Source organism: Caenorhabditis remanei, chromosome II (assembly GCF_010183535.1).
Source record: "Caenorhabditis remanei strain PX506 chromosome II, whole genome shotgun sequence".
Lineage (NCBI taxonomy): Eukaryota > Metazoa > Nematoda > Chromadorea > Rhabditida > Rhabditidae > Caenorhabditis > Caenorhabditis remanei.
In genome coordinates, this window is record NC_071329.1 from 16,799,038 (window position 1) to 16,815,158 (window position 16,121).

The 16,121-nt window shown below is 37.1% G+C and overlaps 7 protein-coding genes across 7 annotated transcripts; 4 read left to right on the forward strand and 3 right to left on the reverse strand.

Moving 5' to 3' along the window:
• Positions 1-80: 80 nt before the first annotated feature.
• GCK72_007503 (uncharacterized protein) lies at positions 81-2,008 on the reverse strand (the record flags this gene model as incomplete). The annotated part of the gene is made up of 5 exons (XM_053726259.1): positions 81-212; positions 516-720; positions 769-899; positions 1,448-1,725; positions 1,867-2,008. 5 exons carry the CDS (start codon positions 2,006-2,008, stop codon positions 81-83), a joined length of 888 nt encoding a protein of 295 aa, XP_053590453.1.
• A 1,198-nt stretch (positions 2,009-3,206) lies between these two features.
• Positions 3,207-3,854, forward strand: GCK72_007504 (uncharacterized protein; the record flags this gene model as incomplete). Its single annotated transcript, XM_053726260.1, has 3 exons — positions 3,207-3,313; positions 3,369-3,615; positions 3,663-3,854. 3 exons carry the CDS (start codon positions 3,207-3,209, stop codon positions 3,852-3,854), a joined length of 546 nt encoding a protein of 181 aa, XP_053590454.1.
• Positions 3,855-4,501: 647 nt separating this feature from the next.
• Positions 4,502-7,369, forward strand: GCK72_007505 (uncharacterized protein; the record flags this gene model as incomplete). Its single annotated transcript, XM_053726261.1, has 10 exons — positions 4,502-4,564; positions 4,608-4,856; positions 4,903-5,027; positions 5,070-5,466; positions 5,517-5,664; positions 5,715-5,866; positions 5,912-6,029; positions 6,638-6,947; positions 6,996-7,089; positions 7,145-7,369. The coding sequence occupies 10 exons, from the start codon at positions 4,502-4,504 to the stop codon at positions 7,367-7,369; spliced, it is 1,881 nt and encodes a 626-aa protein (XP_053590455.1).
• A 2,077-nt stretch (positions 7,370-9,446) lies between these two features.
• On the forward strand, positions 9,447-10,552 carry GCK72_007506 (uncharacterized protein; the record flags this gene model as incomplete). Its single annotated transcript, XM_003100083.2, has 5 exons — positions 9,447-9,556; positions 9,607-9,994; positions 10,038-10,185; positions 10,235-10,386; positions 10,430-10,552. The coding sequence occupies 5 exons, from the start codon at positions 9,447-9,449 to the stop codon at positions 10,550-10,552; spliced, it is 921 nt and encodes a 306-aa protein (XP_003100131.2).
• A 1,796-nt stretch (positions 10,553-12,348) lies between these two features.
• On the forward strand, positions 12,349-13,444 carry GCK72_007507 (uncharacterized protein; the record flags this gene model as incomplete). The annotated part of the gene is made up of 5 exons (XM_053726262.1): positions 12,349-12,458; positions 12,504-12,882; positions 12,931-13,072; positions 13,120-13,271; positions 13,319-13,444. The coding sequence occupies 5 exons, from the start codon at positions 12,349-12,351 to the stop codon at positions 13,442-13,444; spliced, it is 909 nt and encodes a 302-aa protein (XP_053590456.1).
• A 297-nt stretch (positions 13,445-13,741) lies between these two features.
• Positions 13,742-13,992, reverse strand: GCK72_007508 (uncharacterized protein; the record flags this gene model as incomplete). Its single annotated transcript, XM_053726263.1, has 2 exons — positions 13,742-13,865; positions 13,913-13,992. The coding sequence occupies 2 exons, from the start codon at positions 13,990-13,992 to the stop codon at positions 13,742-13,744; spliced, it is 204 nt and encodes a 67-aa protein (XP_053590457.1).
• Positions 13,993-14,045: 53 nt separating this feature from the next.
• Positions 14,046-15,259, reverse strand: GCK72_007509 (uncharacterized protein; the record flags this gene model as incomplete). Its single annotated transcript, XM_053726264.1, has 2 exons — positions 14,046-15,147; positions 15,192-15,259. The coding sequence occupies 2 exons, from the start codon at positions 15,257-15,259 to the stop codon at positions 14,046-14,048; spliced, it is 1,170 nt and encodes a 389-aa protein (XP_053590458.1).
• Positions 15,260-16,121: the final 862 nt, after the last annotated feature.

Consider the following 16,121-nt stretch of genomic DNA (forward strand, 5'->3'; position numbering starts at 1 on the left):
AGAGACCTGTTGGGTCAAGCGTAGTACAGAAAGGAACAAGGGTGAGCGGGAAATGTGTAAAATATTTTTAACAAAAGGAATTAGTTCGAATTTTCGGCTTCCTCGTTCTCATCGTCCTCATATTGAGAACGGTAATGGGCTTTTTCGCGGAAGAACGTCTTCATGTGGTTGGTGAGAAATTCTATGATCGAGGAGATTCCAATTTTGATGTGCTGAAAGGAGAAATTATTGATTTTTTAATTAGGAGATATTACTTAGCAATCCACCTCTCTTACAACTGCGCCCCATAGAGAGAGAGTATCGGAGAGAGAGAGAGACGCAGAGTTTTCTTCTCGCACTGACACAGATTTTTACACTTTTCGCATTTTTTCTGAATTCTTATGTAAAAATTCGATAATAAGTCAAAAACTGTAAAAATCTTTGTCAGCGCGACAAAAAAAAACTCTGCGTCTCTCACCGATATTCTCTCGTTTGCGGTAGGGCGCAGTTGTAAGAAGCGTAACGTGCTAACTCACACTCATACGTCCTCCATTGATTTGTACATTCGCCGTCACCTTCGGCAGTCTCGAAATAAGCCTGACAAGATGAATGACACCATAATGGGCGGAAGCTCTGAACCCAAAGTATCCCACTTCTTTGAATGAAACGCCCGACGCCATTGCTTCCTTCTGAACGAGATCGTTGTATTGGGAGCGCTCACTTGGGTAGAGCAGACGGAATCTGAATGCATTTTGTTAGATATAATAACAACGGTTTTGAAATATTTACCCCAGATCCGAATTAAAATAATCAACAAGAGAACGAGCCGAATGAATCAATGCAATTTCCGTGGTCTCGTGGTTTTCGCCATCTTCAAACTCTCGGAGCTCCTCGTTGTTCACGGAAATCGTACGGATGTACTGAAAGAAATATAAGAAATGGGAAGTTTGGAAATGACTGTATTCAGGGATAAGGATGTGCGGAACGGAAATCGGAAATTCCGAAATTTTCGACATTTTTCGGAACTTTCGGAAATTTCCGCGTCCGAAGTTTCCGAAATTTTAAACATTTTCGTGGTGTTAAAAAATCATTAGAGCAGAGTCGAAAGGAATATCACCAAAACCAATGTGATGACACCTGTGTCAAAATTTACAGAATTTTTAGTTTTTACAGCTTTTTGAATATGAAAATTTTCAAAAAACCAAGTTTACGAAATTGGTTTCTTTGGAAACTCGATTTTTTCGAGTCAAAATCAATAAAAAACAGTAAAAACTAAAAATTCTGTAAGTTTTGACACAGATGTGACGTTTTGGCATCGTTCACTTTGGTTTGCAGCAATTTTTTCGATTTCGCAGAAATTATTTTTTATCATCACGAAAATATTTGAAATTTCGGAAAAAATCAGAAATTTACGAAAAATGCCGGAACTTCCGATTTCCGTTCCGCACATCCTTGACTGTTCTCACACCTGTTTGATGATTTCGTCGATCGATGGACCTGCGTGATTCTTCACAGTCATTTGCAGCTGTTTGACCATCAACCAATCGTCATTTAGTAATTGAATCAGTGGTGGCGACAATTCGAATTCTTCTGGCAGATTGCAGACTCTCTTTGCTGGTAGCCCTTCATCGCCTTCCTCATCAAAATCAATTGGAACAGGTGTCGTTTTCACTCTGCTTTGCCGCCGTCCTGGACCTTTTCTCTTATTGGATTTAGTCATAGGCGATACTGGAGTATCCGTGACAGCTGGAGTCCTCGGATTCTTCGGTGTCCTTGTTGCTTTCCTCCTATCATCATCCACGATGCCATTGGCTCTTCTGTACTCATCCACCGTTCCCTTGTATAGACGATCCGATCCGAATGGAATCTTCTCGTCGTGTCATCTACCGTATCCTTGATAGTGAACCAAATAGTGTTGGATGCCATTCACTTCCTTCATACCCATTATCTTTGCCTCATAGGGAACCGTTTCTTGATAGAGACACACACATTTCTCGTTCACGGCGAATATTGGTTCACCGGCTGACATTTCAAATTTAGAGTTCTGGAATGAGAAATATATGAATTGGAGGGAAAACATTTATAAAAGGAAGTTAGTGAACAAAATTCGGGAAAAACTGAATTTTTAAATAGAAAAAAGTGTATTTTCTAAAGAACATTCAAGAATTTTGGTTTCAGAGAACTCGAAATTAATCTAAAAAATGTAATTAAAGAATTTCTAACAAATTTTCGGACTGGCGGCACATAGAGAGCAAAAGGCGCTTCACTTTTGATCTCTTCTTCAAAAAACGAGTTTGCAAGTCTACAAATTCCTTTAAATTTTTAAATTACAGTTTTATAACTATTGAGTCTATTGTCCACTCTTTCAATGCAAAAATTCTAGTTTTAGCTAATATTTCACTTCGAAATGGAAGTTTTAATTGTTGATTTCGTAATAAGTATTCATAAAAAACGAGTCGTAGCGGACGATTTTGGAGATTTTATAGAAAATATTAGTTATAAATGAGATAATCATGTTTTTGCTTAATAATGGAAGAAATTGTGTGTTTGTCAGCGTTCCTCCCAGCTCACTTTTCATCACCACGCATCAGTATCTCCAGATGTCTGTGCATTACTTTATATCGTTCATCATCAAGAAATGGCAATCGATATTCTGCATACATGTCACCTAAAATTGCCTATTTGCAAAGTTTCAGAGAGAAAAGTGAAGAAAAGACAAAGAAATTTCACAGAGTTTCAGAAACTACCCGGCATATAGGATTTTTTCGGCAAATTGCAAGTGAAAAAATAGAAAAGAGGCGGAGCGAAAAACCATGCGGAAACTTGCAAAAACTTTGTGGCTGACTTGCAAATCTGTGTTTTCGCGTGTCGGTGTTTGCACAATTGGCAGACCGACCGTAGTTGCCCGGGAAAAATCACGTTTTGTCGCGTTGGCAAACGCATCGGCCCAATTTTAAACACAGATTACTCTTTTTTTTTCAAATGCGCCGAATTCATTTTTCGATTTTTTGGGGTTTGTCATCGCAACGACGTTCACGATTAATGCCCGCATGTGAAATTGACAAAAACTTGTAAAATTTCTGAAATGTTTAGTATTAATCATATTTTTATACTTTTCTCCTCAGTTTGCCCGTTTCAAACAAAAATTAATTGATTTTCTGTGAAATTCCTTTGTCTTTTCTTCACTTTTCTCTCAGAAACTTTGTAATTTGGCAATTTCAGGTGACATGTCCACAGCATTTAAAGCTAGTGATTCTCAATTACCACTTCTTGATGATGAACGATATAAAGTAATGCACAGACATCTGGAGATACTCGTGCGTAATGCTGAAAGGTGAGCTGGGAAGAATCTTCCAAAATTAACCAAAAAAACAACTTGTGATTTACAGAATACCGGAATCCGTTGCATGGCCATATCGTGATCCTTATACTCAAGAGACCCGAGAATTGGCAATAAACGACTACTTGAATGAATGGAGAAGGCATATCGGAAATGACACGGAACAAGTTAGAATAGACAGGGAACTCGCTATTCTTCAAGTGTATGAGGAACGTTTCGACCATTTTAAAGACAGAAGAAATCGTCCGCAGGATTTGAATGATTTTCAATATCAGCTTGCAGTTTTAGACGGAATCGTAAGTGCTATTTTCAGTTCCGGTTAAACTAAAGAATATGATTTTAGTTCACAGCTTGGGACAATCATCATCGACCGACTCGAACACTTCCTAGAAATCTGATGCATGCCAATAGAAATACGATACGCAAGGAGCTCTTCAGTGCAGTCCATAAAAAAGTGGATGAGATGGCAAAAGCTCGGAAGAATGCCGAACGAGATGCACGGGCCAATAATAGGAACGAACGAGGCCAAAACTGATGTCTTCGCTAATATTGTTTGTATTATTTGTATACTTTTCACTTATTCTTAATCATTTATTCAGTTTTAACATCATCCTTCATTGTGAGATTATTCTGTAATATTTTCGTCTCATGTAACTTTATATTCATATTTCTAATAATTTTGCCCCGTCAATTTTTCATACTTGAGAAGTAATTTCGAAGAAATTTATTGATACATCACTTATTTGTATAACATTCTTTTCGAAAAAAGGGTTCATTCTCTGTGATACTTCTCTGTCCAGCTTTCAGAGGTCCCACGAAAACCGGGGAGAGACTTTCAATCGGGGAAAACAACTACAGTTTGGAAAATGCGCCGCAAATTTGCGTTCGTCTGTGCACACTTTCCCCGATTTGTCCCGCTTCTCATCAGTCCCTGGCGGTGTCTTTGAAAGCAAAGCGATTAGATTTTCGAAGAATCTTTCGAGAAATTATCGAAGATTTTTTGAAAGATTTTCGAAAAAATCCGGATTTTTTATTTGAAATTTCTTGATGAAATTTACGTTCAATATTGTTCATGTATACTTTGAAGAGTTTTCAGTCGTTTTTGGTGACTTTAAAACCATAATTTCATGTAATATTCCAGAAAAATGTCCGAAGAAAACGATAAAGTGAAGCCAGGTAACAATGACGAAGGTAGTTCAGCAACGGAGCGACGAAAGATTGAAACCGATGGAAATGAAGAAGCAAGTTAATTGAATATTGGTCGTTAATCATCTGTTAGTATTTTCAGAAAATCACCAATAATTCGTCCGAGTCGGTTAACGAGAAAGTACCTGATATATGTCAAAAGTTGTTGGAGAAACAGGATAATCTCGAAAAATCTATCACAGAAGTTGTCGAGAAACTTCGATCGGCTGAAGAAAAAATAGATAAAATTTTGCAGAAACGCGAAGAAGACACTGACGAGAAGAAACAAACTGAAGAGACGGCAAACAGCATCGAGAATCCAGTCACTTCGCCAGAGTGTTCAAATGAAAAAGTATGAAACATAATAGTATATTCTGTTTGTAATTAGAGTTTTGTAGTCATCTCAAATATTGCCAATGACTGGAAAGTGCTTTGTGCTGAAGCATGTCTTTACAAATGTTCAGGATGTGAAGGAAGAAGTCGTAAAATTTGGCAAAGAAGAAGAACATTTTGGAGTGACATGGTTAGATTTTAAACAACAAAAAAAGAAATATATCAATTTCAGGCAAGTATGTCTGTGGAAAGAAGAAGATGACCAACTTGGCTTATATTTACATTGTGCTAAATCATTGAGTGACGAGAAATGGTTGATTTCATCAGATGCTCATTTCAAACTGGTCTCGACTAATGGAAAGTGTCATTCAGAATTGATGAGTGATACCCATGGATATACAAATGGAAACACCGAATTTGTTGCGTACGGCCCGAAGCGTTTTATCGAATATAACAAAATGGAAGAAGATTTTCTCGAGGATGACAAGCTGGCCGTTGAGATCCATGTGAAAATCAAGGAAATGACAGGAATCTATAAGAATGACTTGAAAAGTTTCGGTGATGACATGAAATCATTTTCTGATGTTATTCTTGTTGTCAATGAGAAGAAGTTCTACGTGTCAAAATTGGTTAGTAGGGGAAACCAAAAAGTTCACAAAATTTGCATATAATCTTTCAGTACCTCGCTGGACATTCTCCATATTTCAATTCGCTTTTAATGGGACATTTCCAAGAGTCAAAGAAATCTGAAATCAAATTGACTGGAATTGATGCGGATGATTTTCAGAATTACCTCGAAATACTCTATGGAGAACATTCTATTGATGGTATTATTTATCTTCAGTTTTATGAGGAAGATTCATTCAGTCATTTTCAGAATACACTGTCGAGGGAATCCTCATGGTGGCCGACATGTACGAAACTCCTCTGGTAATCCGGAAATGCGAGGAATTTCTTCTCAGAAAATCAAAGAAGACATTGAAAAAGAAGTTACAAATGTCAATTCGATACAATTTGGATACTTTGAAGGTAAGTTTGGAGTTCACAAAGAATTGAGAAAAAACTAATTTTCAGAAGCAATGTTTCAGTGAAATCAAGTCGTTTGCTGATATGAAGAATGCTATTACTGGAAACATTCACGATTTGGATCAACCTATTTTGGCAGAGCTCCTTGAGAAGGGTTTCGATCTTTGTTAGTCTTGACAACCCTCAAAAACGTTTCTTCTCGATAATCCGAATTTTATTTGATTTTCTGTCACATTAACCTGATATAACTGAACACGTTTTTTCAAATAAAAGTCTGTCTGATTCCTCTTTGTGTTCTGAATATAATTATGAAGGGTTTCGCTCCCAGATAATATTTAATAGGATGATTAAGTTTCGAAATTATTTCAATTTGAAACTAAATATTTTCTGTTAACATAGTTTGGCGCATTCCTGGCTATGGAGGCGCTTTGAGCGCTGAGGTGATTCAAACTGTGAAAACGGGAGAAGAGAGAGTGTGTGTAACATCGAGAGACGATGTCAGGCGAAGGGGACTAGTTTTTGCTTCGGCCAAAAACGAATACTGCTCACTCTTAATTTCAAGCGACCAATCATCTTTCGACGAGACACTCCGCCCCTTTCCAATCAGCTAATCAGCACAAGAATGGCCAGATCTCGTCTCTCGATTTTACAAATTCTCTATTTTCGCGTTTTTTCATCAAACTTTGAAAAATCCAAGGCGCTCAACGCCACCCGGGCACATGCCTGATTTTCTACGCCAGTTATCAAAAATATAGAAAATCGATTGTTTTTCAGATTCCACTCTAAAGATGGCATCTGGAAACATTGTGAAACTGGACATTGGTGGTACCATCTTCAAAACCACGAAATCCACGTTGACAAGATTCGATGGAATGCTCAAAGTGATGATTGAAACTGAAATTCCTGTCGAAAAAGACGAATCCGGATGCATTTTTGTCGATCGTGACCCAACTCACTTCAGATTAATTCTGAATTTTCTGAGAGATGGTCATGTGACGCTTCCGGATTCCGAAAAAGAGATTCTAGAAATTCAACAAGAAGCTCAGTTTTATCTATTGGATGGTTTGATGGAATTGTGCAAACGGTATTTACTCAACGTCTGCATCTTTGAAATCATAATAATTAATTTCAGACAATTGGATCCAAACATCATCAAACTGAATGTCGGCGGAACAGTTTTCCAGACCAAAAAATGCATGTTGAAACGTTTTCCTTCATGCTTTAAGGTTTAACGAACCCAAAACATTCTAAAAAATCTTTATGAGCCATTCTTATTTTCAGCTTGAAAAAGATGAGGCCGGACGCATTTTCATCGATCGAAACCCGAAACACTTCCCCTTGATTCTGGATTTTCTTCGCGATGGTGTTGTTCTTCCAGATGACATGAAAGAACTCAGAGAAATTCTGAAAGAAGCGAATGCATATCAAGTGGATTGTCTCGTTTGGTTGTGCAACAAAAGAATGAACGATCTAGGCTTACGTATGTATTCGAGTGCGAATAAGTGAAAAGACGATATTAGACATTTCAATTCTATTCACGAACTCTTTCCAAAGCGAATTAAACTGTTTCGTGAATAAGATTGAAATTCCAAATGTCGCTTTTTTTGCACTTTTTCTTCGTGAACAGATGCATAACCAACTATAATTTGTCTGGTTATTGTTTTGAATGTTTTTACCCATCCGCCGGTGGCTGACCACTCGCTCAAAGTTCGGCCCGGGGATGCGGAGTGGGTCTCGTTGCGGAATTTCGAACTACGGCGGCTCTTGACCGTACTTTCGTCATAAAAAAGTTTTATACTACGGTAGTCGCGTCGAGACCCACTCCGCGTCCCCGGGCCGAACTTTGAGCGAGCGGTCAGCCACCGGCGGATGGGTAATTCCATGTCCTGTTGTTTCGTTCGGAAATAAAAAATCACTTGTTAAAAACATTTTTCAGATTTATTCATTCTCTTCTGAATTACTTTACTACTTGCTGCGGAATTTCAAACTTGAGATTTCGCAAAAGATTTTTGTTTGAAACATATTTCTTTCAGAGAAAATGTTCTCTTAAATACAATAATTTATTTGGAGAACTTTACACAGAAAAATTAACTTATCGAAGTGAAACAGAAATTATAGCACAGAAAAACTGAAGAGGTGAGGTTATTTGTGAGGAAAATAAATAATAAAACGAAGAATTGGGATTTCCAAAAGTGAATAATCATGTGGATACTATATAATAGTGGACGGTGCTTTCGGGATATCAAAATGTTGTGTTTGTTGAGGAAAATCGATAAGACACATGTTGGGTCAAGTGTAGTACAGAAAGGAACAAGGGTGAGTGGGAAAAAGTGTAAAATATTCAAAATGAGATCAATTAGTTCGAATTCTCGGCTTCCTCGTTCTCATCGTCTTCATATTGAGAACGGTAATGGGTCTTTTCGCGGAAAAACGTCTTCATGTTGTTGGTGAGGAATTCTATGATGGAGGAGATTCCAATCTTGATTTGCTGAAAGTAGAAATTTATTGAAATCGAGATATTACTTAGCAATCCACCTCTCTTACAACCGCGCCCCACCCAAACGAGAGAGTATCGGAGAGAGAGACGCAGAGTTTTTTTTCTCGCGCCGACACCGAATTGTACAGTTTTCGACTTATTTTCGCATTTTTTCATAGCAATTTGCAAAAACAGTGAAAATCTGAGTCGGCGCGAGAAAAAACTCTGCGTCTCTCTCTCTCCGATAGTTTCCAATCGAAAAATTGAGAAACATGACGATCTTTGGCATAAAATTGGCCGAAAAGTAGATTTTTGATCTAAAAAACGCGTCGCCGACACGCCAGACAGGAGTATGCTAATTCATGAATTTTGGTTTCGTGGAACTCGAAATCAATTAAAAAATCGATAACTAAGAAATTTGCGAGAACTGAATTCGGTCGGCGGTTGAAAAATGAGCAAAAAGGGCTGCCGTACACACTTCACTTTTGATCTCTGCTTCAACAAACGAAAAATTGGAAAAAGTTGCAGGTTTGGAAGGAGCACCAAGCCGACTTTCGTCATTTTTTTGAAAAAAAAGTATTTTAAAACACTATTTCTACTTTTAAAAAGTAAAAAATGCTGATTCATCATTGATTTTGAGCTGAAAACGCGAAACCAAATTTGATTAAAGTTTTAGCAGTGGCGGGACCCACGGACAATATTGAGCCGTGCGCCTTTAATGTGGATTTACGAGAGGGGTACTGTAATTAATTTTTGAAGTTGGAAATCGGCTTTTCTCCCACTAAAACTTATTTTTCGCTCTGAATGTTACATTTTATCAATGAATTTTTGCAAAAAGTTTTTTATAAGCGCTATTTTTATTTATCAAGGATAAAAAATGCTGACATATATTGATTTTGAGCTGAAAACGCGATTTAAATAACATTTACTTAAATAAACGGGCTTCAATTTCCGTTTTCTTATAATTTCTGTGTTCTTCTAATTAATTGTCCTGTGTGTTGCTCGATCTCTCTTCTATTCTTCAAAATTTTGGCGAAAGCGTGTCACTTTGATATCTCAATTTCTCATTTCAGATTCAGAAGCCACACTCACTTTTACTCACTAAAAATGGAGACTTCAACAAAAGAGTTTGTAATGAAACATGTTGTCGAAGATGTTATGAATATTGAAGATTCCAAAGAAGTTAGTTTCGACGAAGATCATTTCAACATTCATTGGTACTACCGAATTGAATAAATGTGTCTCAAATAAATATTATTATTTCCAGGGAGTTGAGTCTGAGTCGGAATGCAGAATTCTTTTCACTCACTCTCAAAGGTCCGATGTCATTTGCTCAGAATGTGCGTGAAATCGAAGCAAAAGTTTCGCTGAAAGTGATATCGACTAGTGGAAGATCATTAATCGTCGAAATGGATTATCAGTTTGGGAATCCATTCAACTTGTTTCGCCCGTGTAAATGGGAAGATTTCATTTCACGAAAGAAGCTCGATGAGGAGTATATTGTTGATAAAAAAGTGGCTATTGAAGCATGTGTTATAATAAAGAAAATGACTGGATTTGGAAAAGAAGATTTGAGAAAATTCGATGAATCGATTGAAGAACTTTCGGATATTTCGTTTGTTGTGAAGGATAGAAAGTTCTATTTATTGAAAATGGTTTGTAGAAATCTTCTCAATATTCTAGACAAACTTGTTTCAGTTCCTCGCTCTCCAGTCTTCATACTTCAAATCTCTTCTTCTCGGAAATTTCAACGAGTCACAAAAATCTGAAATTGTTCTAGAAGGCATCAATCCAGAAGATTTTCAGAATTTCCTTGAACTCATCCACGGAGAAGATGCGATCGATAGTAAAATCAATTTCATGTTACTTTTTTTTAAACGAATTCTCATTTTCAGACGTTACTATCGATGGAATTCTGCATTTAGCCGATATGTATGATGCACCAACTGCAATCAAGAGATGCGAGAAATTTCTTCTTGAAAAATCGAATAAAACTTTGAAGTCGAAACTGGAGATGTCTATTCGTTATAGTTTGAATGCGTTGAAGGTATTTTGATAATCTAAAATGTTCTAAAATTCTCATTATTTAGGAGAAATGTCTGTCGGAAGTCCAAACAGTCGCAGAAATTCGCTCAGTCCTGCCTGATAATATCGATGAAATGGATCCTTCTCTCGCGAAAGCACTTCTTCAGAAATCGCTAGCACTTCATTGATATAACTATTCATAGTTTTCAATTTCTGTTTTTTGTTGTTATTTGCTGCATAGAACTTGCTTTGTTTTGTTGTTATCTCCGTGCATTTCCTATTTTTCATTGTTTTCACTAGATTAAATTTTTTCTTTTCTTTCAATGCCTTGATAATTTTAATTTCGTAACTGTTGAGTGTCATTCTCATTTATCTATTTATAACTAGAGTAACGTGTCGATCGCTATGATCATCGATAGAGTCGACGATAATCGGGAAAATCATGTCGATGTGATCAAACTTTAGTTTAGTCGATGACCAAAAAATGAGTCGAGACTCGACGATAATCAAAAAGTCATGATTATCATCTCTAAATTATCGATGACTATCGACGATCATGATCACTCATGATTATCGATAATTTATCAACCGGCGATTATCGATAGTCGGTCGACGATTATCGACGATAATGAGCAAAAATAAAAGACTCCGGAAACGGTTTTAAATGGCTCAAACTGGTCAAAAATGGTGTTTTGATAGTCTTGTAAGAGTCCTCTATTGATTCCATCAAAAAAAAATTTAAAAATGAAAGAAAATTTTTTTTTCAAATTTTTCAAAAAAAAAATGAAAGAAATAATTTTGTTTAAAAATGTTTTTCTTGGTGTAAATTGATAGAGTAGCTTCAAAAATCTATCAAAACACCATTTTTGACCAGTTTGAGCCATTTAAAACCGTTTCCGGAGTCTTTTATTTTTGCTCATTATCGTCGATAATCGTCGATAATCGCCGATCGCCGCGACGATCGACGATTATCGATAATCGTCGACCGACTATCGATAATCGCCGGTCGATAAATTATCGATAATCACCAGTGATCATGATCGTCGATAGTCATCGATAATTTTGAGGCGATAATCATGACTTTTTGTTTATCGTCGAGTCGCCATTCATTTTCTGGTCATCGACTCGACCACCTATCGACTGTGATCTATCAATTTTCGATTCAAAAATCATCGAAAATTTGGTCGACACGTTACTCTATTTATAACGTAACATGTTTATTTCTGTGTGTTTCATTGTCGCACTTTTCGCATATTGATTTCCCAAAAATTTTAAGAGCCCGGAAAAGGAGTGGAAGCTGATTTTTTGAAAGCTCTTATCAGTGCGACACTCCGATTAAAAAATGATAGAGAATCGTTCAATAAATGAAAAAAAAAACAAAAACTCAAACTCAAACAACACTGGGCGCTAAACACAGCGCAAAAGTGCGTACTTGCAACGGGCCGGGCCGGGCCGGGCCGGGCCGTGAGGAGAATTTCCAAGGCCCGGCTGTAAAATTTGAACTGAAATTTTGAACGAAAATTTGAATTTTTTCCCAAAAATGTCGAATTTTTGACTATACTTCAGAATTCAATCAAAAGATAGTTATTCATCAAAAAATTGAAATTTTTAATGTAAATTTTCAAAAAAATTCAAAAAATTTGGTGAAAAATAGGTACCTTTTTTTGAAGCCGGGTCTTCGGGCCGGGCCGGGCCTTGAAAATTCGCTACCGGGCCGTAAATTTGCAAGTATGCAAAAGTGTAATATCGGAGTGTCGTGCTTATAAGAACTTTTGTAAAGTATCATTTTCCGGGCTCCAATTTCCGTTTTCTTATAATTATATATATATTTAATTGCACTGTCTATTGCTCAATCTCTCTTTTTGTTACAATTTTGTTCAAGTATGTATTAATCATCGGCAAAACGCAGATACCGTGTCACTTTGATAACTCAATTCCTCATTTCAGATTCAGAATCCATACTCACTGTCACTCCTCACCAAAAATGGAAACTTCAGTGAAAAAGTTTGTGATGAAAAATGTTGTCGGAGGTGTTATGAATATTGCACGTTTCGAAGAAGTCAGTTTGGACGAAGATCATTTCGATATTTCTTGGTACGGCTGTGGCATTTAAACATGTCGGAATAATATTTATTTAAGGCGGTTGAATCTGAGTCGGAAAGGCGATTTTTTCACTCTCACTCTCTCATGTTTTTTGCCTACTGTTGAAACTGAAGTTGAGGCAGAAATTGCATTGAAAATTATATCGGAAAATGGAAAATCTTTGACATTTGAACTGGATTATACTGCACTATTTTTATGGTGGGATCGTTCATATGAATGGAAAGATTTCATTTCACGAAAGAAGCTCGATGAGGAATACATTGTCGCGGACACAGTGACTATTGAAGCCCATGTTACGATTACAAAAATGACTGGTTTCGGAAAAGAAGATCTCAGAAAATTCGACGAATCGATTAAGAAGTTTTCGGATGTTGTGATTGTAGTGAAGAATAGAAAATTCTATTTGTTGAAAATGGTAATATTTACTTTTCTATAAAACAGGATATCAATTTGATGTTTTCAGTTCCTCGGTCTTCAATCATCATACTTCGGTTCTCTTCTTCTTGGAAAAGAATCAAAAAAATCGGAAATCGTTCTCAATGACATCAATCCGGAAGACTTTCAGAATTTTCTCGAACTAATTCATGGAGAAGATTCGATCAATAGTAAGTGGTATATCTCAATAAATCCTAGTGGAAACTTCCTTTTTTAGGTTACACTGTCGATGGAATTCTACATTTGGCTGATATGTATGACTCGCCGACTGCTATCAAAAGATGCGAAGAGTTTCTTCTGAAAGACACCAAAAAGACATTGAAATCCAAACTGGAAATGTCTACTCGTTATAAATTGAAACTTTTGAAGGTTTGTGCAGACAATGAATTCGAAATGAATGAATCGAAGTTCTTCAGGAAAAATGTCTGTCGGAAGTGGAGACTGTCGCTGATATTCGCTCCGTTCTACTTCAAAACATCTCTCAAATGGAAACATCAGTTCTAGCAGCACTTCTTCAGAAGTCACTCGATCTCCAAAACTAACCTGTATGGTTTTTTTATTATTTTCTCTGTTATCTTTCAATGTTTCTTTGTATTTGTTACTCATAATGCATGTATTCATCGTAGACTACGTTATTTGAAACACGACGTTTTTAGGTTAAATAAAATTACATGCTCGATGATTGATTTAACTAGAACTAGTAGGAATAATGGGACGGAAATAATTTTCGGAAACATTTATTTGAGATGTTTTTACGTTGTGCTGTTTGGTTAATTGACAGTAATTAAGCATTAGATTACAAATTAAAAAGGAAACATTGAAACAAAAGAAACCATAAATTATGTCAGATTCGTTGGAATCACCTCGATTTTCAGCTTATATGATGCCAACTCATAATCATTTGTTCCGTAGGAAATTTGGATGATTCTTTGAGAATCTGACTTCATTGGTACTATGACACATCTGGAAAAAAAGCGCATTACTAAAAAATGTTTATTCTGAGAACTCACTTATCGTCCACCGTAACAACGCCCACGACGTCTTGCCTGATTCTATCCAATATCTGTCTTATTCTTGACTTCTTATTCATTCCAAATGAGAAACATGTCCCAATTTCTTTACAGTTTTCAGACCAGTTTTCTATCAACCGTCGTCTTTCGAGAAAAACTTGTCGTCCAACATTTTATGAACTATTTTGTTATTGAGACTTGTGAACAAATCGAACCAGTTCACTTCCCTAACATCTCGTTTAAATTCTCCTATAACTAGTTCTCGAGCACTCTTCACTATCTCGTGATCGTAATTCTGATGCCCATTGTGATAACAACACGTCTGAAGCACGGCCAATGGGAAGCTTGTTTCTTCGATGATCGGCTTGACTGATTCGTATATTTTTGTAATGTTTCCATTGATTCGAAGTTCTTGAATATGGAACTTCACACCGACAGGTAACCGGAATATCTCACAAAACTCTTGTTCCAGTGATCCAGTTTTTATGGGGCAAGAGCGATTGCCGAATATGAAAAATGCGAGTCGTTTTTGGGCTTCGAAGACCTTCATATTATAGGGAAGACGGTGAACTTGATTAATGCTCTTACCGCTTATCGAAATTTGAATGAGTGGAGTGTACGGTAGAGGAATATTATCCTGACGGTGATAGAACGGAGATAGTGACTCTTTCAACAATTCGATACCGCCTGAACACACATCCATAGCAGTTTTCAAAGTGAGTCTTGCACGTGGATGAGTTTTGTTCTCAGCAACAAACTGCAAAGGATCGAGACCGTCATTAAGGAGATTAAAGTGCTCCCCATTTATCTTATTCTTATTCTCCTTATCAGGTTCAGAATCCGCAAGCTGAAGAATTGCACTTTGAAATTTCTCTAAACACCCTTCCTCTTCTTTCAACTCGTTTTCCAACTGCTGCATTCGTTCTTCGTCATCTCTATCATCCTCTTCGTCTAGTCCTGGTAGGCCAATCAATAAGTCTCCGGGTAGTACTGTTCGGCGCCCGGACCTCTTCACAAAACCAAATTCATCTATATCATCTTGAAAATAGCCATACATATTCTGATAGTAAACAGACTCGGGCTCGTTGATATCAGAGTATTCTTGATACAAGCTCACTCTGTATACAACTTGATTGACTTCAAAATCACTGTCGCCCAGTCTGATTGTGTTGATTTTCAACGGCACTGCCTTCTCAGTCAGACGAATAGAAGGGATTCTGGAGGCCAGTTGAAATCTTAAAGTTATGATAAGAGTTGTGACTTGTTTGTGATTTTTTACCTTTTATTTGCTTCCATATGCTGTAGCACAACTCTCAAGCTATCGTATGCTAATGGTTTTGACCCCATGGTTTTTTTTCGAAAACCTTAAATAAAAGAGTATATGAAAAGAAAATCAGAATGAAAACTAAGTAGCAAAAACTTAGAACTATTGTTCATGAAAATGCAGAAGGGCACAATAAGGAAAATGAGGGGATGTAGAAGATGGATGAGTGTGTGCAAATGAATTAGAAAGGTTGGCCTACACAGTCATGGGATGTCACGATAGGAGGAGAATGTGTGTTTAATAAAATACCCTTTGTTAGAATGGAGAGATTCGATAGGCAGACAGAAGGCCAGATGAATAACCTGTTAGACAGTAGTGAACAAGTCATTAGCACCATTCAATCCATCATGACGTATGTACACAGATACATGGCTTTCGCTGTGTCATTTCCTTTATTCGGATTACTATGAAATGAGTGTCCCTGCGCAGATGGACGGGGTCTGATGTAACGTTCTCACGCAAATAGAGAGCAAGTAAATCACATCAGATGTCAATGAAAAGAGGTTGTATTTGTTCTCATATTTGATGCACTTTGCCATTCTCAATGGCATTCTCATCAATCACCATACGACAGACTACGTCCATCTGCGCAGGGATCGCTTGGGAAACTCATTCCCTCTTATTCTTATTTGACTCTGTACACATCTTTTCCCCTTCATCTCCTTTATTCAGCGTGTTCCGTTGAACTCTCTATTCCTCTCGGAGAAGCAATTGACTGTGTAGAAATTTGTCACCGTGTCTGGTTGCGTGTGAAGACTGACGTGTGCGTCAATATTGTATTGTAAAGTACACTGCAGCGTTTTTGCGGATTCGACAAAGTGCGCTCCGTTGCGAATCGATATTTTTATTATAATGCATTACAAATATTGTTCGGGTTGTGTACCC